Raw genomic sequence first — 22,956 nt, 5'->3', positions numbered from 1 at the left:
CAGATGTCCCAGAATATCTCAGAAGGGCAGGCACATGCTTACTCCCATTTGCATGATTGCAATTAGAAACATAGAATCATAGAGTTGGAAGAGACCACAAGGGTCATCCAGTCCAAACACCTGCCATGCAGGAAATCACAATCAAAGCATCCCCGACAGATGGCAATCTAGCCTCTGTTTAAATACCTCCAAGGAAGGAGACTCCACTACACTCTGAGGAACAGTGTTTCACTGTCAAACAACCCTTACTGTCAAGAAGTTCTTCCTAATGTTGAGGTGGAATCTCTTTTCCTGGACCTTGCATCCATTGTTCGGGGTCCTGTTCTCTGGAGCATTCCCAATCCTTCATGTGGGAGTGAGATGCAAGTTGCTGGTAATGCTAGCTTTCCAAATAGTACACAAGCAAGTATGTGTCCAAAAGCTCCTGCAGTTGTGATTCATCGAGTAAATAAATGTTGTCATCTTGGAAAATTAGATGATATTCCTGAGTAATGAACAGTGCATCATACAACATCTGTTTAATGGAGATTATTTGTTCTTTCTGCAGGATTTTTAAAGAAACATTATCAAGCCCTGAGGGGGACAGTTAATTTTACAGTAGTTTTATGGTTATTTTAAGCAGAATAACACAATATACAATAAAATAATATTTGGAAGAACAGATACTTATTTGGGTTTTAGTTCTGTTATTCTTCGATTGAGTATTACATTATCCTGCAATTGCATCTACTAAAAAAAAAAAAATCAGTGTAGCTACTTCTAGAAAACTTTCAACAATTGTAGAAAAAAAACATGTATCAACACATAGTATTATCAGTGTTTGAGACTTAACATTATATTTTCTGGGACAAGTCAGCCAATTGATGAGGAAGAAAACAAACATCCTATAATGTAAAATTAAAATTGTGTGTCTGTGTTTGAATAATTGTTGGGGGTGGGCCTTGGCTGAGTATTGGAGCACATGCAATTTAAACCTCCTTTCCATCATGAAAAGCAAAACCTCTTTTTTCTTATAATTAATAATAATAATAATTTGTTTTATTTATATACCGCTATTCCAAAGATCATAGCGGTGAACAGCAAGTAAGCTAATTAGCAAGTAAGCTAATTTGCCCCCCAACAGTCTGGGTACTCATTTGAGCGACCTCAGAAGGACGCAAGCCTGAGTCGAGCTTGGGCCCTTTTGCTGGTCTTGAACTCGCAACCTTGTGGTTTCGAGTGAATGGCTGCAGTACAGGCATTTAACCACTGCGCCACCAGGGTCCTTATGAAGCTAAAATTGGTTTTGCAAAACCTGGTGTATTGTGAATGCTCTGTATAAGAGATTCTTTCTAAAATAATGATAGTGAAATATTTCACATAATAGATAGTTTTGGGGTTTGTTGAGTATGGCAGGATCTGTTTATGTTTTAATAAATATAAAAATTACCCTTTGTATTTCACTAGAGACTAATTTCTATATAACTGGTTTGGCTAAAATCATGACACTTTGTTCTTGCTATTTGTTTTTCAGATCTAAATCTGGTTTCATTTGAAGTGGCAGAGAGACCAAATTATTTTCTTTGTTTAGCTTCTAATAATACCCTGGTTCTTTCCAAATGGGAAAAAAATGAAATGTTTCAGAATAGATCAACATTTGCCATCCACGAAAACACATGGCTCTCAGGATACAGTTCCTTTGAATCATTTGCAGTGCCAGGAGCCTTCCTCCACATTTCAGTGTCATCTGTGAATGTAGTTAAATATCATCACTCTGAGGCATTCAGACTTTCTACCCTTTTCAAACTTATAGGTAAGTGCTTGAATGTGAATTGTGGTGGTTACATTTGAAAAAAAAAGTCTTTGCCACACTTTACATGAGATTCATATGTTACAAATGTTAAATATGTGATTGAAAGAAACATAACAGGTATTTCCTTATTATCATCTCTGTGCTGAAATGCTTATTAATGTGATGTTCCCTTAGATTATAATTCAGAATACACATCTGTCCATTTTGTAATGTAATTGCCATCTGTGCTATGCATCGAGCACCTTCAACCCCCTTCTCCTCTCTACATCCTGTTCATGTAGAATCTAGGAGTACCAAACCAAATGTTTTGTAAATTCAAACAAAAATTCACCAAATAGTGATAACTTTATTGGCCAACCGAAATGCACAATATTTATTTATTTATTTATTTATTTATTTATTTATTTATTTTTATCCCGCCTTTCTCCCAAAATGGGACCCACGGCGGCAAACATATATAAACATAAGTTAAAATTGTACAGTTAAAATCATAAAAATATAAAAATTACAAATATAAAATTTTTAAAACATACAGAGTTAAAATTAAAAACTCCAAGTCCAACCCTCTCATTTCCCAATAAACCAAGCCTACCAGATCTCAAAAGACCTGTTTAAATAAAAATGTCTTTGCCTGCCTACGAAAGGCCAGCAGTGAGGGGGCCAGCCTAGTCTCCCGTGGAAGGGAGTTTCACAGGGAAGGAGCAGCCACTGAGAAGGCTCTCTCTCAGGTTCCCACCAGGCGAGCCTGGGATGGTGGTGGAACCAAGAGAAAGCTTTCTCTTGAAGATCTTAGGGCTCTAGGTGGTTCATATTGGGAAGATACGGTCTTTCAAATAGTCTGGACCTAAGCTGTGTAGGGCTTTATAGGTCATAACCAGCACGTTGAATTGTGCTTGGAAACGAACCGGTAGCCAGTGAAGCTGTTTCAATACAGGAGTTATATGCTCCCTGTAACTGGCTCCTGTCAGCATTCTGGCCACAGCATTTTGGACTCGCAGAAGTTTCCGAACAGTTTCCAAAGGCAGCCCCACGTAGAGCGCATTACAGTAGTCCAAACGGGATGTAACCAAAGCATGTGTGACTGTAGCCAGATCTGACGTCTCAAGGAACAGGCGCAGCTGGCACACAAGTTTTAATTGTGCAAATGCACTTCTGGCCACTGCTGAGACCTGGGCATCCCAATTCAGACTGGAGTCCAGGAGCACACCCAAGCTGTGAGCCTGAGATTTCAAGGGGAGTGTAACCCCATCCAGTTCAGGCATAGCCTCAATTCCCTGATCTGCCTTACAACTGACCAGGAGCACCTCTGTCTTGTCTGGATTAAGCTTCAATTTGTTTGCCCTCATCCAGTCCATTACTGACATTAGACACTGGTTCAGCACAGGGACAGCTTCCTTGGAATCAGATGGAAAGGAGAGATAGAGCTGGGTGTCATCTGCATACTGATGACACCGCGCCCCAAAACTCCGGATGACCTCTCCCAGTGGTTTCATGTAGACGTTAAACAACATGGGGGACAAAACAGAACCCTGAGGGACTCCACAGGCCAGTGGCCAAGGAGTTGAACAGGAGTCCCCCAACACCACCTTCTGGGTCCGCCCCTCCAAGAAAGACCAAAGCCACTGCATAACAGTGCCCCCAAGCCCCATCCCAGAGAGGCGGCTCAGAAGGATACCATGGTCGATGGTATCAAAAGTCTCTGAGAGAACTAACAGGGACACACTTCCCCTGTCCAATTCCCTGCAAATGTCATCCACCAAGGAGACCAAAGCTGTCTCTGTGCCATAGCCACGCCTGAAGCCAGATTGAAATGGATCTAGATAATCTGTTTCATCTAGAAATTCCTGGAGCTGTGAGGCCACCACTCATTCAGGAACCTTGCCCAGGAATGGAATATTAGACACTGGCCGATAGTTGTCAAGAATGGTGGGATCCAGGGAGGTCTTTTTCAGTAATGGCTTCACCACAGCTTCCTTTAGGCAGGATGGAAATTTGCCTTGCTGCAGTGAAGCATTCACCACTTCCTTTACCCACTCGGTCAGTCCCCCTCTAGCTGATTTCAAGAGCCAAGAAGGGCAAGGGTCCAGTACACATGTGGTGGCTCTCACTTCTCCAATATACTTGTTGCAAGCTTTCGAAGCTCTACTGGCTTCTTCATCAAACACATGTTACATACGAAACAGGAGAAAAAATGGAGATGTTAGTAAGATGCCTGCATTTTGTTGTTTCTGTCCTTAGTTAAGATGGTATGAGGAGGATATCTTTAGCAGGCTGGCCCCTCCTCTCTGGCCATGTGGCAATAGGGAGATTTTCAAAGCCCAGGAAATTTAAAGTCTGTTTGCATATCAGCAAGGACTCCTTTTTTGAAATCCAATATGTCTCCATTCCTGTGAGACCACAGGCCACTTTGTAGGCAGAGGACAGTGGATTCCTCAAGAAGTCTCCATGTTTTTGCATCAGGAACATTTTGGTAGGTGTAGAGGTAAAACATGCCAATCCAGTCCAAATCTGAGAAGAAAAAATTCACCTTGGTTGAAGGTCCCAGTACACTGGTTTCCCTGTTGCAGCTACAAATGTTTTGTAGACATGTGTAGTAAAAATAATAATAATGCCAAACTGTTACTCTCATGAGGCACTGATTACATATTACGAACTGTGTGACTAAATCATATAGTGTTTTGGGTTTGCTGAATATATTCTTTATTTGAATCTTTCTCGTTATTGTCTTCTTCTGATCATGAGACTACTTTCATCCACCAGTGTTAAAAACATTCTTGTTTCTGTATGTTTCATTTAGGAAGGGATGGTTGAGTTTTTCAAGCAGCTTTCTGTCATAGCTGATACTGGAAGTTAAGATTATGTAAGGCACAAGTACTTGGCATAACCAATGTGAAATACCAGGATTATGAGCTAGGACAAGATTCTCAGGAAAAAAAATCTGAATTGTTTGTGAGAAATCTTACACTTTCAGAGCAGCTGATTCTGCTCTGAAACAAAGGAAGTTGTCTATTATTGGTGGTTAATATTCAAACAAGTGTTTCTTACATCTCTATAATCCTGTCAATACCTGGTTGCCATGGAATTTTGATAGGAAGTCAGCATCAACATATTCAGGGTTTTTTTGTGGGTTTTTCGGGCCATGTGGCCATGTTCTAGCAGAGTCACATGGCCACATAGCCCGAAAAACCCACAAAAAACTATGGATGCCGAAAATGAATGATGGGATCAAAATACAATGGTTTTCATGTTATCAGTTTTCAGCAAGATTTAGAACAGATAAAAAACAATATGAAATCGGGTCAGATAAAACAGAATTTGGGCAAATAATTAAGAAAAAAGATAAGAAAGGGAGAATATCTAGATTATACAAAATTTGTTTAAAATTGGAACTGGAATCCGAACAAATTAAACAATGCATGATAAGATGGGCAAGAGACATAGGGCACGTGATAGAATTGGAAAAATGGGAAAATGCCTGGGGTAAAGATGCTAAATTCTCAACCTGTACAGATATAAAAGAAAACTTAATGAAAATGATACATCGTTGGTATTTGACTCCGTCTAGACTGGGAAAAATTTTATAAGAATAACAAGGCCAAATGTTGGAAGTGTAAGGAGGGGGTCGGTAGTTTCTTCCACATGTGGTGGTCATGTCCTAAAGTGAAAAAATTCTGGAATGCAGTACACAAGAGTATTCAAGATATTTTTTAATATAAAAATGAACTTAGAACCCAAACTTTTTCTTCTCAATATGGTTGTCAGCCAGGAAGTTAGAAAACAACTCAAACAAGTATTGTACCTGTTCACCACAGCTAGAATGTCAATACCTCAGTATTGGCGTACGGAGGAAACTCCAACAATTGACATGTGGTTACAAAAAAACTTTGTTATACTCGAAACGGATAAAATTACCATGGACTTACGAGACAATGTTAATCTGGAGAAGCAAACATGGGAACCATTTCTGAAATATTGTAAAAAGAGATGGGGACTCATTTAAGAGGGAATAGGCCTCCTATACGAACAATGGGTTGTAAGGTCTCAAGGATAACTCTCTCTTCTTTTATTATATATCGTTAAGAGTTATGAAAAGATAAATCATGGTCTTTGTTTATAAGCAGAAACTATATAACTAAACGGAGTAAGTTACGTTTAGGCTACTATAACTAATAGAGGTTCGTGAGTAGGTAGTGCTATTAATAAGATATCAGTCATCACAAAGCAGCTATGTAAGGGGTGGGGGGTGGGGGGAAATTAGTAATGAAGAGACAGATTAAATATCATGTTAATAAGATGTAAATATTTAAGATTTTATTTGGGTGTATAATTTCAATAAAGATTATATTAAAAAAAACAACTATGGATGCCAGCCATGAAAGCCTTCGACAACATATTCAGGAATTTCAGATATTTTCATTTGTACCAGGGAAGTATTATCATAGTGGTAAAGTGTTCAGATTTGATTATGATGTTTAACAGAATCAGAACAATACAGATATGGTAACTAGTAGTTCAAGAACTAATCTTATCCATAGTTGTGGGCAGGCAATGATTCATTCTATAGACTTATAGACCTGTGTTCTCTGACCAGTCCTTATCAGTAAGGGATTCATGATCACTATGCCTTCTGTCTAGTATTGGATTTTTAAAAAATGCTACCTATGCTCTGATGGTATTATTCAGCATGCGCTTAAATTCTGATCATTCTGGGGAATTGCTCCTTTGGGTAGGCTTCTACTCTCTGGGGCTGTGAAAAGGTAATCATATGCTTACTGCTCAATAATTACAGAGTTGCATTATTACGTTGTCATCACTGGTTCAGTGTATTTCCTTTTGGAATTTCATTGTGTCCCCTCATGCATTAACAGGTCTCCCACATAATTGCCCTGGAATCTGCATGCCATGGAGATCATTGTGTGAACTAAAAAAAAAGAAAAACTTGAGAAACTTTTCTTTTGAAACATAAACGGGCAAAGTGCCACCAACAGACCATGTGTATTCCTATCCCAATCCCAGGTTTAAAAATTGAATTGATGAGAAAGATCCTTTAGAGCTATGAGGAATAATTTTACCAGATTTTTATTCCCCATAGCCTGTTTTAGATCCAGAAAGTTTTTTTTTCAAAATTAGATGAAGTTCCTCAGTCTGTCTTGTGTCCTGTGTATGTATGAGTGTGTGTGCATGCATGCGCACCTCTAGATGACCCATAGGATAATTTTGTGTCTAGACTGAATAATTTATTCCATAGAGAAAATCAACATATGCCCATCATATATGCTGAACTTGTCCATCTTTAAATTAGTCTTTCTTTCTTCCACTTTTATTTCTTAAACATCAGTTTAAAGTCTTCATTTTCAAACAACAGAATCAGACCCATCAATCTTTTCTAGACTGAGGCCCTATACAGACCAGCAGAAAGTGCTGACCTGTGGGTGGAGTCAGGGCACAGCATCCTGATGATGCTTGTCCTAACTCCGCCCCTATGGCGCCATTTTGGATGCTCTGGTCCACATGGTGTGTGCCATCATGATGCACCTCCAGCACTGTGTCCAAATGACACAGCGCCAAAGGGGTGCCATAGAGCAGTGCTGCCGCAGCTCTGACACCCTTTGGAGGGCACAAAAAGGAGCGGCACAAAAAGGAGGGCACAAAAAGGAGCGGCTCCTTTTTCTGTTCTCCAGAGGCTGGATCAGGGCCATGGCATGAGGTTGCTGTGGCCCTGATCCGGCCAGGAAAGGGGCAGCTGCATGTGTAACTTGTCAATCTTTAAATTAGTCCCTAAGTCTCAGGTTGTTACCCATATAGAAATATAACACCCTTCAGTAACAACTGATATAGCTCATACTTCCAGTAAATCTGATGGAAAAGAGAGGTACCTGAATGTCATCTTCAAAAGACAGTATTCAAAAGGTAGTTTCACTTCCTTCCTGCTAGTTCTATAGTGTGTCCCATCCCACGCGGGCTTCTGAGACGATGAACAATAAAAACAATTACAACAGGACAAAGATAAAACATTTTAAAAAAACAATAAAATACTCTTTCAAAACTTTTAAAAAGCAGTCTAAAAACAACCCTAAAATACACTTATAAAACAGTTAAAACAGTGACTTTAAACATTAAAAGCCACGTGAAACAGCATTGTTTTGGCTGATTGCCAGGATATTACTAGAGTACAGGAGATTATTGCATTGCCTTTGCTTCTGCGATAGACACAGGATGTAACTTTATGAAGGCATTTTCCTGTCACCAGGTAGTAAGCAGTCCATATGCAGCCCGGGCTTCTCCCACATCATTTCAAGAAGATTATTTTCCCGTTCTTGAAAAGCTGCAGCATACGGGTTGCATATGGGCTGTGTACTGCCTGACAATGGGGAAATACAAAAAGACCTGGTTTCTTAAAGTTACATCCTGCATCTCTCGCAGGAGCAAAGACAATGTGATAAACTCCATAGATGTTACATAGTATAGGAAAAAGATGTTACATAGCATGGGAACTATGTGGATGAGGATCCACACTGGCCAATAGAGGAGTCAAATAACAGTCCCCTCTCTTGCTCCACCATCAAGATAAATCTTTCAGGTAGGACCAAACCAACATCAAACAATTTCAGCTAGGCCAAACTTTGATAGGTAGCCCAGAGACCATGATTGGTGGTACTGAAGGGAACTAACTACAAGTACCTGTCAGGCAGTGCAAGTTGAAATATTCCATCACAGGTAGATCAAACAGATATGTCAGTACCCAGTACAAGTAATCTGTGATTCAAATCAGCATGTAATAATAATAATAATAATCATAATAATAATAATAAATTTTATTTATGTTTCCCCACCTCTCCCATTGGATCGAAGTGGGGTTACAGACTATAAAAACCATTACAAAAACTGTTATAAAAATATAAAACAATTCAAGAATACAATCTCTATCAATACACAATCATATAACATACATATCCAGGGTAAGGCAGAGAACTGATAACAACCAGCATGAATATCTTTATTCTTCAGGGGGAAAAGCTTGACAAAAGAGAACGGCTTTGAGTCTCTTTTTAAATGTATCCGGGGGGGGGAGGGGTCATAAGACGGAGCTCCTCAGGAAGACTATTCCAGATCCGCGGGGCTGCTATTGAAAAGGCCATCTGGGATGTGGAAACATATTTGGAAGATGGCGTTTCCAACAGATTCTTCCCGGCTGTTCTGAGTGTGCGGGGCGGATCATATGGGGAGATGCGGTCCCTCAAGTAACTCGGGCCCAACTCAGATCCATTCTGGTACAATATTTTATTAAATAAAATTAGTGGTTCAGAAATTTCTCTAAGTAAAGTATGTTTACAAACAAAGAGAAACATGAACATTACAAGAAATTAAGTTTCACTTAAATTACACAGTTATCAGAGCACCAAAAGAGCCAAATACAAATCCTAGAGCAGGGAAGAGCAAAGTGTCATGTGGCCACAACCACTAACCACCCCTTTTTCTGTCTAAAACTGGATGAATTCCTGTCATGTTTAGCTGACCAAGATTTGAAGAACCAAGAAAATATTGCAGTGAGGTTAATTGACAATTTATTTTGGACTTCAAGACAGAGGTTGCTACAGACATGCTAGTGTCCAATCTGAGTTTCCCCAGCATGATACACTCCTTAAAACCCTTTCTCTTCTAGCCCCCTTTTCCCTACTGGCAATGCAAGCACCTTGGGATACATCAAAATGTTATTTCAAGTGCCCACTCCCCCCTTCACCCTGCTATTGCCCGCATCTGCCCCAGGAAGAAAAAGTGTTACCTTGCTGGCTATCAAAGTTTGATCCTAGGAAGTAAACAAGGTATATAACATTTCTATAGCTCATCTCTTCTTCTGTTTCATAGAATCATAGAATCATAGAGTTGGGAGACACAACAAGAGTAATCCAGTCCAACACCCTGCCATGCAGGAACTCACAGTCAAAGCATCCCTGACAAATGGCCATCCAACCTCTGTTTAAAGACCTCCAAAGAAGGAGACTCCATCACTCTCTGAGGGAGTGTGTTCTATTGTTGAACAGCCCTTAATGTCAGGAAGTTCCTCCTAATGTTGAGGTGGAATCTCTTTTCCTGTAGCTTGCATCCATTGTTCTGGGTCCTATTCTCTGGAGCAGTAGAAAACAAGCTTGCTCCATCCTCAATATGACATCCCTTCAAATATTTAAACAAGGCTATCATATCACCTCTTAACTGGCTCTTCCCCAGGCTAAACGTACCCAGCTCCTTAAGTCTTTCTTCATAAGGTATGGCTTCTTGACCCTTCACTGTTTTGGTGGCCCTCTTCTGGACACATATTTCTCAACATCCTTTTTGAATTGTGGTGCCCAGAACTGGACACAGTTTTCTAAATGAGGTTTGGCCAAGACCGAATAGAGTGGCACTATTACTTCCCTTGAACTAGACATTATACTTCTATTGATGCAGCCTAGAATTGCACTGGAGTTTTTAGCCGCCGAGTCACACTGTTGACTCTTGTTCAACTTGTGGTCTACTAGGACTCCTAGATTCCTTTCACATGTAGTCTCTTTAAGCCAGGTGTCCCCCATCCTATATCTATGCATTTCATTTTTTTGCCCTAAGTGCAATACCTTACATTTCTCCATGTTGAATTTTATTTTGTTAGCTCTGGTCCAGCTTTCTGGTCTATTCAGGTCATTTTGAATTATGATCCTGTCCTCTGGGGTATTAGCTACTCCTCCTAATTTGCTGTCATCTGACAACAGTTCCCTAACGATTCCTCTCTACTTCTCTATATCGATAAATCACCACAGCATTTTATTCCCCTTCCCTTATATCCTTTATTATGGCAGATCCAAAACCCTTCTGGATATGATAATTCCTTCTCCTGAGGGAATGGTAAATAGACAACAGGGCTCTGTTTAACATAAAAATACAAATTTTAAAAAACAAGAAGTGGTGCTTTGGCCATTTTACATTGTGACAGAGACTGCAGGGCAGTGAAAGGTTTCCCTTTCTTTGCTGCTGGAGACTGTTTTAAAACATCTGCAATGCTGGGGAGCCAACCCAATCTCCTGCTTTCAGTATATTTTCTTTTCGGGGGCTAGCACTCTCACTCTAGCCCACACTTGCAGTAAGGAAGGAAGGGAAGGGAAGAAGCAAGAAATTACTTTCATCTCTTATTTTCTTCTCTTTCTAACTTGTTGGTTGGCATCACTTGGTGTGGTAACTCATGGTATCAGCACCCCCCATTGATCTCCTCCCATACCACACCATACAAAATCCTTAGAATTTTTTTTGTACTAATGTGACTCATAAATCATAATTCCAGTATATCACTGAAAGTAGTATCAATAGTTGTGACATAAACAACTAGCAAAATTAAAATTATACCTTTAAATTGCACTATCATACACATAGTCTAAATGTATTTACATGTACATAGTTTCATTTGGTTAAAAATATTTTAAATTTTAAAATTTAATTTTTAATTTTTTTAAAAAAAACAGCAACCTGGGGCCTCTCCTTTGCCTTCCACGGAGTCTTGCTCCACTTACACCATCTTTTCAACATTTTAAAGGGACGCAGGTGAAAGCCACAGCCTATTTCTGCCAAAAAGCAGATGTTTGTGCATCAGTGGTGTCGCCCTCCCTTAGAGTGTCACCTGGTGCAGTCCGTATTCCTGATACCTCCCTAGCGATGCCCCTGCTATTGGTAAACTACATTCCCACAAAGTTTGGGAAAGTTGTATGGAAATCCTTTCCAGACTTGTTAATCTGAGATCCTCATGTTTTAACATTTTGAGGTGGCTATTTCTCAGTAGATCAGAAAATAATTGCACCAGAACTCTTTCTCAAAGAAACACTAAAACTAGTAAACTCCACTAAGGAATCCAGGAAGTTCCAGTATTATTTGACTGAGGAAAATGTTGGAACCCGCCCTCCAGGTGATGAAATACACATCCCTGGACCTCTTGAATTTTATACAGTTTTATCCTCAGAAACAGAATGAATAGTGTTCTGTCTGGATAGAGACATGTATAAATTTTCTGCAAGCTGAGAATTTCCCCATCTTATTTCTTTAAAATAGCACTTAGCAATAGCACTTGCATTTCTATACTGATTTATAGTGCTAAGCACTCTGTCTAAGCAATTTACTGTGTGTTAGCCAATTGTCCCCAACAAGCTAGGTACTCATTTTACCGACCTACAAAAGGATGAAAGGCTGAGTCAACCCAGAGCCCTGCGGAATCAAACTCACAATGTTTCGGCTGCAGTACTGGCATTTCACCACTCCACTATCAGAGCTCTTGGTGAAACCACTAAATAGTAGGAATGATCAAAGATGTAGCAGTGTTACTCTTTTTTCATAACATAATAAAAAGCAGGGAGGCGAATTGTGGCAACATTAAAACAAACTGGTTTAGTTTTGTAAAATATAGAGATTTATAACAGGAGGAACAATTTGTTATTTTTAGGGATCTGTCCCTACATGCCATCAGAGGCCTCATGTTTCCAAAGGCAGCATTAGAAAAAACTGTTAGCTCCTGTAGATGGTTACGGTTCTGAAGCAAATAAATAATAATTGCTTCATGACTCTGAGTGTAGGATTTCCTAGTGGATGTCAGGTTCTTGACATTCTGATCTCAGAGTACTCGGTAATAACACTCAGGATGAGCATTAGTCATTATGATGGTATGATCATCCTGCCTATTACCAGAGTTGCATGTCTTTAGTCTAAAAACTCTGCTATATGCATCTCAGAACTTGGTTCTCTACGTTTTTGACCAAGTGGAGCCTTCTGACCATTTTTGCAGTTACAAATTTATTTGATATACTATCTGCCTGTATCTCAGAAGCAAATATGATCAATCTAAAAGTTCAGTTATAATACAGAGAGTATATTTTTTAAGGCCTGGGTTGATTGTTCCCCTCTCTTCTTGGAAGTTATTTGTGTTTAGAAAACAAAACAAAGCAAGCAAACAAACAGAAATGGTCATTGTCTATACTCTAAACAAGATGAATGAGAGATGGGAAAAGGTTAGCTGCATGTGGGCCCTCAGCCCCTTTCTGCAGACCCCCCCCCCCAAAATCAAAGTGTGTTGTTTGAAGCTCAGTGAGGGGTTGATAATAATAACAATAATAATAACAATAATATTTATATTTCCCTGCCTCTCCCTGTGGATTGAGGTGGAGGTACAACCTGAAAAAAACATACAAATACAATCAATAAAAATAATATCCAATACAACAACAACAACAACAATAATTTTTATTTATATTTTCCACTTCTCCCTGCGGATCGAGGTGGGATTACAGCAATGACTAAAAACCACAATACAATGCAAAATACAATATTATCTAAAAATACAGTCAGTAAAACAACAGCGATATTATTACCAATCACTAAAAAGGCCAAATTGTCGTCAATTTTCTGTGCTATCAAGTCAGAGTGGGAATGTTCCATAAAATCAGCTATAAAAGGTCTGGTGGATAGGCCCGTGGGAAGAGATCCGTCTTAAGTGCCTTTTTAAAGACTTCTAAAATGGTAATGAGATGGATCTCTTCCAGTAAGTTGTTCCTTAATTTAGGAGCCATGGCTGTAAACGCTTTATGGGAAGTTGTAGTTAGTCTAGTTTTCATCTGTTCCAATAGTTTCTTCCTTGAACCCTAAGAGTGCGGGGCGGATTGTGTAGGGAGAGGCGTTCCCTTAAGTAACTCGGGCCCAAGCCATGTAGGACTTTAAAGGTAATAACCAACACTTTGTATTGTGCCCGGAAGCTGATTGGCAGCCAATGAAGAGATCTTCATATTGGAGTAATATGGTCAGATCTTGATGTTCCTGTGACCAATCTGGCTGTCGAACTTGGTACAAAGGTAGCCCCATGTAGAGCGCATTACAGAAATCAAGACGAGAGATTACCAGTATGTTTACTACTGCTTCAAGATCCCTCTGGGCCAGGTAGGGATGCAGTTGGCGTATCAACTGAAGTTGTTACTAAGCACTCCTGGCCATTGCCTCCACCTGAGATGACAGCTGTAGAGATGAGTCCAGGAGTACTCCCAAATTGTGAACTTTGTCCTTTAGGGGAAGTGTGACCCCGTCCAGGACTGGTTGGTAAATCTCCGTACCTGGACCAGGAGTACCTATTGTGAGCACCTCTGTTTTCTCTGGATTCAGCTTGAGTTTGTTTACCCTCATCCAGCCCATTACCAACTCAAGACAGGCATTTAGAGAAGAGACGCCATCCTTGGTCACTGCAACAGTCAGAGACATAGAAAAATGGATTTGGGTGTCATGAGCATACTGATAACACCGTGCTCCATGTCTCTGGATGATTTCTCCCAATAGTTTATGTCAACAATAGTAATATCAGTTAAAAGCTGATTTATCATTTCACACAGTTCTATAGCAGTAGAATTACACAGAATCATCGTCAGAGATTAATGGATAGATATCCTAAACAAGATCGGGTGGACAAGACCACCAGAAGAGCTCCATCTTGACTGACTTCTTAAAGGAATCTAAGGTGGTGATAAGACAGATCTCTTCTGGCAGGCCATTCCACATTTTAGGGGCAGCGGCAGTAAAAATTATTTTGGAAGTCGTAGCCAATCTAGTCATTTGTATTTCCAATAGATTCTTCCCAGTGAAATTGTACAAAATGTGGAAGAGGCAACAAGGGTATCAGCTATTTTAGATCTGATCAACCGGGATGACTTGGTTAATGGGGTGCAAGTGGTGGGATCCTTAGGTGGGAGTGATAATGTTCTCCTGGAGTTTGTTATACAGTGGAAAGGAGAAGCCAGACATAGTCAGACACTCATTCTAGACTTTAGGAAAGCTGATTTCAGTAAACGTAGGGAAATACTGGGGGTGATACCGTGGTCAAAATTACTGTAAGAGAAGGGAGTTCAAGACAAAAGGGAGCTGCTCAAAAGGGAGATACTGAAGGCACAATTTGAAATAGTTCCAATGAGGAAGAAAAATGGGAGGTGTCACAAGAAACCAGGATGGATGACTAAGGAACTTTCAACTGAGCTAAGTTTTAAACAGAACATGTATAAGAAATGGAAAAATGGGGAAATCACCAAAGAGGAATTCAAACAAATAGCGAGCATATGTAGGAGTAAAGTCAGATATGCTAAAGCTCAGAATGAACTCAGGCTTGCTAGAGAGATTAAGAACAATAAAAAGGGCTTTTTTGGATATGTCCGCAGCATGGAGAAGATGGCAAAATGCTAACGGGATAGAGAAAAGGCAGAATTACTCAATTCCTTCTTTGCCTCAGTTTTCTCAGAAAAGGCAAAGGGTGCTCAACCTGAAGATAATATAGCAGAGGACAGAACAGGGAAATTTCAACACACAATAAGTAAAGAGATAGTACAGGAATATCTGGTTAACCTAAATGAATATAAGTCTCCAGGACCAGATGAACTACATTCAAGGGTATTAAAAGAACTGGCAAATGTAATATCAGAGCCATTGGCAATAATCTTTGAAAATTCCTGGAGAACAGGAGAAGTGCCAGCACACTGGAGAAGGGCAAACGTTCCCATCTTCAAAAAGGGAGGGAAAGAGGATCCCAACAATTATTGTCCAGTTAGTCTTACTTCCATACCAGGAAAGATTCTAGAGCAGATCATTAAACAGAGAGTCTGTGAACATCTAGAAGGCAATTCTATAATCACAAAAGAAGAGAAACAAGTCATGCCAGACAAATCTAATCTCTCTCTTTTTTTTTATAAAATTACCAGCTTGGTAGATGAAGGGAATGCTGTGGATATAGTGTATTTTGATTTCAGTAAGGCTTTTGACAAGGTTCCCCATGACATTTTTGTAAACAAGCTTGTAAAATGTGGGTTAGACAAGGTAACTGTAATTGGTTGACTGACCGAAGCCAAAGGGTGCTTAACAATGGCTCCTTTTCATCCTGGAGAATAGTGACCAGTGGGGTCCCACAAGGTTCTGTCCTGGGCCCAGTGCTATTCAACATTAACAGCTGGCATATCAGCTGAAGCTGATAACAGGCACTCCTAGCTGTTGCATCAACCTGGGAACATCTTTATCATTGACTTGGATGTCAGAATTGGGGGCATACTTATCAAATTTGCAGATGACACCAAACTAGGAGTAGTAGCTAATAGCCCAGAGGACAGGATCAAAATTCAAAATGACCTTAATAGATTAGAAAGCTGGGCCAAAGCTAACAAAATGAATTTCAACACGGAGAAATGTAAGGTACTGCACTTAGGCCAGAAAAATGAAATGCACAGATATAGGATGGGTGACACCTGGCTGAACAAGACTACATGTGAAAGGGATCTAGGAGTCCAAGTAGACCATAAGTTGAACATGAGTCAACAGTGTGATGTGGCAGCTAAAAAGGCCAATGCGATTTTAGGCTGCATCAATAGAAATATAGTGTCTAGATCAAGGGAAGTAATAGTGACACTCTATTCTACTTTGGTCAGGCCCCACCTGGAATATTGTGTCCGGTTCTGGGCATCACAATTTAAAAAGGATGTGAAGAAACTGGAGCTTGTCCAAAGGAGGGCGACTAAAATGGTGAAGGGTCTGGAAACCATGCCCTATGAGCTGGGGATGTTTAGCCTGGAGAAGAGAAGGTTAAGAGGTGATATGATAGGCCTGTTTAATATTTGAAGGGATGTCATATTGAGGAGGGAGCAAGCTTGTTTTCTGCTGCTCCAAAAACAAGGACCCGGAACAATGGATGCAAGCTCGAGGAAAAGAGATTCCACCCCAACATTAAGAGGAACTTTCTGACAGTAAGGAGTGTGATGGAGTCTCCTTCTTTGGAGGCCTTTAAACAGAGTTGGATGGCCATTTGTCAGGAATGCTTTAACTGAGATTTCCTGCATGACGGGGCTGGACTGAGTGGTCCTTGTGGTCTCTTCCAAATCTATGATTCTATGATTCTGTCATCAAACACTTGGGCATATTTGGGAAACTTTATCTTTCACCATTAATTACATCTCTTTCCACTAACACTCCTTTTAGTTGATATTTGTAGAGAAACCACCTGGGTTAAAACACCCACCTTCACTAAACACTGCTTCTGCTCATGTGCTTTTTGGCAAGTGTGTGATGCAGCAAATGGCTTCCTAATAGATTCAGCCATGAGGATCTTGTTTGCATTCCCTGTAAATGAGTACTGAGCTTCCCATTTATGAATGTCACATTTCTGCTGACCTACTGTGGAGGTCCATGCTAGATCTCAGACAAGAAGACATTCAGAGATACACTGCATGAGGCTGATGACTGAACATTGCTTTGGTTTACTTCTCAGTTTTGTTGCTATCGCTATGTGTCTATCTGTTTAGCCTTCATTAATTTAATAGCTCGTTCTTTTTTCCTGCCCCTTCCTTTCCTGCATATGGCCTGTATTCTTCTATGTCCTTGGCTACAGAAAGAACGGAAGGTCTAGCGTTCAGTAGGTTAAAGTAGACTTTAAGGTGATATAATAATAATAATAAATAATACGTTTTATTTTTATTTCCCGCTTCTCCCAAGATCGAAGTGGGATTTCAACAAAATATAAAACAGAGAACAGTATAAACATTTACAATTTACAATTTAAGATATAATCACCATAATATAAAATAATTTGTTAAAACAATCTATAAAAATATTATCGATCTAGCAACATACAATATCAGTCATAACATAATTTGGGCTTGATTTAATTTCTATAGTATATACTTTATAATGAATTGGAAGGGTATGCCAATTGAAAAAGGTAGGTTTTTAGCATCTTCTTAAAAATTTCTAATGTAGGGATACACCGTATCTCCTCTGGGAGATTATTCCAATATGAAGGGGCTATAACTGAAAAGGATCTTTGGTGGGTTGATTTTAATCTTAGTCTGGGGAGCTCTAGTAAAAGCTTCCCTGTAGTTCTAAGAGTGCGGGGCGGATTGTGGAGGGAGAGGCGTTCCTTCAGGTAACATGGGCCCAAGCCATGTAGGGCTTTAAAGGTAATGACCAACACTTTGTATTGGGCCCGGAAGCTAATTGGCAGCCAGTGGAGAGATTTTAGTACCGGTGTTAATGTGATCTTGCCTTGAAGATCCGATATGACTCCTTACCTGGCATTGGCACTAATTAGAGTTAACCTGCTCTTAGAAGAAAGTACAGTGGACCCTTGTTATACACTGGGGTTTGGTTCCAAGATCCCCCGTGTATAACAAAATCCGTGTATGCTCAAGTCCCATTAAATATAATGACATAGCAAAATTGTGTCTCTTATAAAAAATGGAAAATAAAGGTTTGCTATTGGAAATTTATACTTTTTTTTGAATATTTTCAAACTGTGGATGCTTGAATTTGTGTATAAAAAAATCAATGTATAAGAAGGGCCAACTGTATCTTTCTGTGGGGTCCAGAATGGACCATCAAGGTAAATAACATCTCACTTTGTCATTGCCAAATGCTTGTTTTTTGCTTAACAGTGTCTTTAATCAAACTGCTATTGAATAGCAGAACACATGGAGTTAATGCTGTTGTCAGTACAGTTCACATGATATAAAAGTTTGCAGATATGGTCCAAGGTTTGAACTAAAACACAAATGTCATTCTCTTTCAACTTTAAGGGGGAAAGAAGAGGTTAATAACTGTAATAGGCATACATTAGCAGAGAATGATGTATCTTTTTTAAAGTGTGAAGTCCTCGCCTTCCAGTCATGCCAAAGAATCCTATCTATGCCAGTGGAAAACTAAAACAATTTACCTCAGCAAGTGGGATCATATCAAATGGTCATGAGGCATTTCATTAATCACCACATCCGAGGATTTGGGTTTCAGAGTTTTATAAGCAAAGAAGCATAGGGCTTGAATCTTTCTCCAGTGTTCTTTCACAAGGCCTGGCTTGCTGATGCAGGGTAATTACACGGTCTAAAAATATAGCAGCATTTGTTTAAGTTAATGGAAAAGTTACACCAGTTCTAGAGTGCAGAGGGAAAGGCAGATTGTGTTTCCTGCTGACTATCATGAATGCTTTGCATATTAGATCAGAACTTTTCCAACTGGGAACTGCTATTCCTGAATATAAATATTGGGTGTAGTATAATAGATCCTTTAAACTCACTTGGCCAAAAATGTCTTGTTGAATCTTCTGATGTTCTGTGGACATATCTAAACAGATTTTAAGGATCAAGGACCTCTATAGTAGATTATTGTTTGCCGAACTTCATATGAAGTTGCCCAGTTTGTTAGTATGTATACCAGTACGTATTCTATAATTTTAAAATACCTGATTTTCTCATGCTTCTTAAAAGCTTCTATGCCAGTAGTATTTTTCATGGCAACCACCTGACCAGAAATTTGTGATTGGAACTGTATATAGTGGGACCTTGGTATTCTCTGGGATTTGAGTCCAGGACCCTCCACAGATACCAAAGTCTGTGGATGCTCAAATCCCATTATGTATAATGGTATAGTAAAACAATGTCCCTTATATAAAATGGCAAAATTAAGGTTTGTTTTATGGATTTTCAGGCTGAGGATGGTAGAATCTGCAGATGGTGAAAACCTTAGATATGAAGGGCCTCCTGTATTGCTGTTTAAACTCAGAAGAATTGGGACCAATATCTATTCCTGTATAAGAGAACCAAATAATTGAACAAGTACTATTTGTTCTGAGAGAGAAGAGCGCTCTTTTTTCTTCTATCATAACAATTTCTCTCTGTTTCATTTCCCACTCTTGAATCCTTTAATTTGGCCACTCTTCTATACTTGTACTTCTATACTTGTCAACAGCTTCTTCAGATGTAAGAAATATTAACAGGCAGTTATAATGTGACACTATTTCTTATCGTTGACCTTACTTAAGTCACTTTACTTTACTTGTAACTTCAAATCTGTTTGTGAAACTTCATCACTCTTGCATAAATGTAATTTAACTATGCTGGAAAATATACTGACTGTTAGTAGCGTGGATATTCAATCAAGCTGCAGACAAGCTTTTACTAAAATAATAACATAACTTTATTTAGCAGATGTTTCAAACAATGATACAGAGCCTCAGTACAGACTGGTGCTATGCACCAGTCTGGGGCCGCTTTTAGGGTTTGAGAGAACGGAGCATCCGCATGCTCCTGAGCCCTACTGTGCTGTCCAGGCACCATCATGACTCATCCTCATCCACACGGGGGCCGCCATGACGATGTATGTGTGGCACAGCGTCCAAACAGTGCTGCACCATGCATACATCATCTGTTGGTGTACGTGAGGGCTCCAGTGGCATCCTGCACGTGCCCTAAAAAGAACCTGTCAGGAGCGGGTTCTTTTTATGCCTCACGGAGGCCGCGCTGTTTGGTTGCTATGGCCTCCTTCAGAGGCAGAAAGGGGGGCATCTCACCGCCCCTTTCTCCCCGTCTGTGAATAAGACATTTGTTTCTACATGTATTTGTGTTATTTGTTTCACCTGAGAGTTTTACTTTCTTAGTTTCAACTTTGTTATAATGACAGTTTCCTTTACACCACTCTTCTCAGAGAATAAGAGTTACTGTTACCAAGGACCCTCCCACAGTCCTTCTTCTGGCTTACTTTCCTTGACCCTAATGATTAAATCTGCCACTATGGCTATCTGTATCCTTCAGGATATCTCTTCACTATTACTCCCTCACTTGGAGTTCTTTACAAGTGTTAAGTCCCCCACTCCTGGACTTCAACACTCAGTTTCTATCTAGAAACCTCACAGTAAATGTCCTTCTCTGGAACCCTCACTATAACTATCCCTCTCAGCACTCAGCTCAACCCTATCTGATTCTAACAGCCACCAAAACTATTTTTCATTCCCAGCCTTCAATTTGACTGGATGCCACCAGCTTGCTTTCCATCGGCAAACTTCCATCAGTTGAAGTTTTGCTTTCTCTCCAGATTGACCACTATGAAGTATATCACAATGTGAATACAAACAACCAGAGCCAACCATATTAACACTATAAAGGCACTAGATCCCGACCTATCTTGGAAGCTAAACAGAGTCAGCCCTGGTTAATACTTAGATGAGAGACTGTCAGTGAATATCAGGTGCCACAGACTATCTAGATCACTGCACTACACTCTTATAGTGCTGCTATTCCACTTTAATTGCTCTGGCTGCCTCCTATTGCATTCTGGGATTTGCAGTTTAAAGAGGAGCATTTGGAATTCTCAGCCAGAGAGCTTTTAGGCCTCACTGAACTACAAAATGCAACAGGAGGCAGCTAGAGTAGTAAAAGTGGAATAGCAGCACTATAAGAGTGTAGTGTAGTGTAGTGTGGTAATGTGGTATATTTCAAAGGAGCTGGTAAAACCACCTCTAAATATTCCTTGTCTTAGAAAACACAATGAAATTCATGGGTTTGCCATAAATTGACAATCAATTTGAAGGCACATACACATATTCAAATTTTCTTGATTTATTTTAAAAGGACCCTGGTTTCAATTTTTGGTTACCTGAGCACTGGAATATTGCAGCAGTTAAAACCCATTAAGGTGGAATGGTTGCCAGGTCTGACAATAACAATACTAGACTTACCCAAAGCTAGAAGTGTTAGAAACCAGGACAGTTATGGGAGCAGCAAGCCATCCAGGAAGTTTGTCTCTTTTGAGTGTGTTGGAGTATTGACATCAAAGCTTGATTGTAGCTCTATGTTCTTTTTGGAGAAGATGTCTGTTTTTCTCAAAGGATGCACTGATGACATCTATGGTCATTTGGTCAGTGTGACACTGTAAGAGGTCACTTCTCATTCCTCTCTTCTTCCAGGGGATTAAGAAAGTTTATTGCTCTTTGTTTGGTTTCTTCTCTATCTGCTTTTGCCAGCATGGGCTAGCCACAAGGCTGTCTCTTCTAAGATGGTTTTTCTTACTTACACTCATGAGAGTCAGCTCTAGGGACTCTTCTACCAGGTATAGGTTTTTCTATACTGATTAGTTATTTTTTGTAGAACCTAGATGTAACAAGAAAGTAAGTTTCTGTTTACCTTCCTATATATCCTGTTTATTTACCAGAAGCTCAGTCTTCTGCTATATACCTGTGGAGTATATGCTTGCTGCTGCTCAGCTGCCGCTAAATTAAGTTTACCATTTTTAACCACAGCAGTTTTCTAACTGGGTGTCCATAGGGAACCATGCAGCATGTAGTAATCTTTTCATTATTGGATGGGCAGGAATGGATTTTGGGAAGTATGTGGAGTTCTGAATACTGTAGCCCATATAGACCATATAGTCTGGGACTGTGTCCATTACAGAGATAAGAGAATAGGAGAATAGGAGACTAACTGAAAGAAAAGTTGGCAGTATGAGCTTTCATAAACTATTTGTTGCCAACTTCTTTCTTTCAGTTAGTCCTCTTAGATGCCAGTAGGTGGTGTTATAAGGGCCTTTTGGCATTGCTATGCCATTAAAGGTCATCAGCAATAGCAACCATCCAAATGTCATATGAGTGGGTGTCACACTTCCTTGTGAATGGTGATATCATGTCAGAATGTTCCCCTAACCTCAGTGTAAATCAATTCGCTGCATTATTGTCCTCTGATAAATTTCAGACTTGCATAATTTTAAAATTTCTGGAAACTGCATCTCTGCCATTTACATACTCTTAGATTACACGTGGACACTGCACCAGCAATTTGCCAATATTTAGAGACTCAATAGAGTTTATCAGGAAGTTGCTCAGGGTATTTTGAGCCATTGGGGAAGACTGACTCAATCAGAACCTGTGCCCTAGAGTGTTTGCTTTCTATAATATGCCTTTAATTTTAGAATAGCTTCTTCTGATATTAGAGATAGAAAGCTATTTTTGTTGTTGCTGTGTGCTTTAAAGTCATTTTTTATTTATGGTGACCCTAAGGTGACCCTACCAAGATTTGTTCAGAGGAGGTTTACCATTGCCTTCTCCTGAGGCCGAGAGCATGTGACTTGCTCAAGGTTACCCAGTGAGTTTCGTGGCTGAGTGGGGAACTGAACCCTCGTCTCCAAAGTCGTAGCCCAGCATTCAAACCACTATACCACACTGGCTCCTAGAAGGCTATATAACACTAATTAATATTTCATAACTATGGCTTGTTAACTTACATTAGAATCCATCATAGCTAGGTACATGTCATTCCTAGTTTGCAGCATCTGATTTCACATAAATGCTGCTGGGAATCTCCATGTTGAGAAAGAATCCAGAGAAT

General features: G+C 39.7%; 1 protein-coding gene across 1 annotated transcript in view; it reads left to right on the top strand.

Moving 5' to 3' along the window:
• The window catches only part of LOC149314412 (otogelin-like), a 164,617-nt gene that overhangs the window by 74,742 nt on the left and 66,919 nt on the right, over positions 1-22,956 (top strand). The window contains exon 32 of the mRNA XM_089523100.1: positions 1,514-1,792. Within this exon, the coding sequence (XP_089379226.1) occupies positions 1,514-1,792 (279 nt within the window). The remainder of the gene's footprint in view (positions 1-1,513; positions 1,793-22,956) is intronic.

Source organism: Sceloporus occidentalis, unplaced genomic scaffold (assembly GCF_023333645.1).
Source record: "Sceloporus occidentalis isolate IW3139 unplaced genomic scaffold, rSceOcc1.0.p SCAF_4, whole genome shotgun sequence".
Lineage (NCBI taxonomy): Eukaryota > Metazoa > Chordata > Lepidosauria > Squamata > Phrynosomatidae > Sceloporus > Sceloporus occidentalis.
Note: the sequence above shows the minus strand (reverse complement) of the source record. Positions and strands in the feature narration are given on the sequence as shown.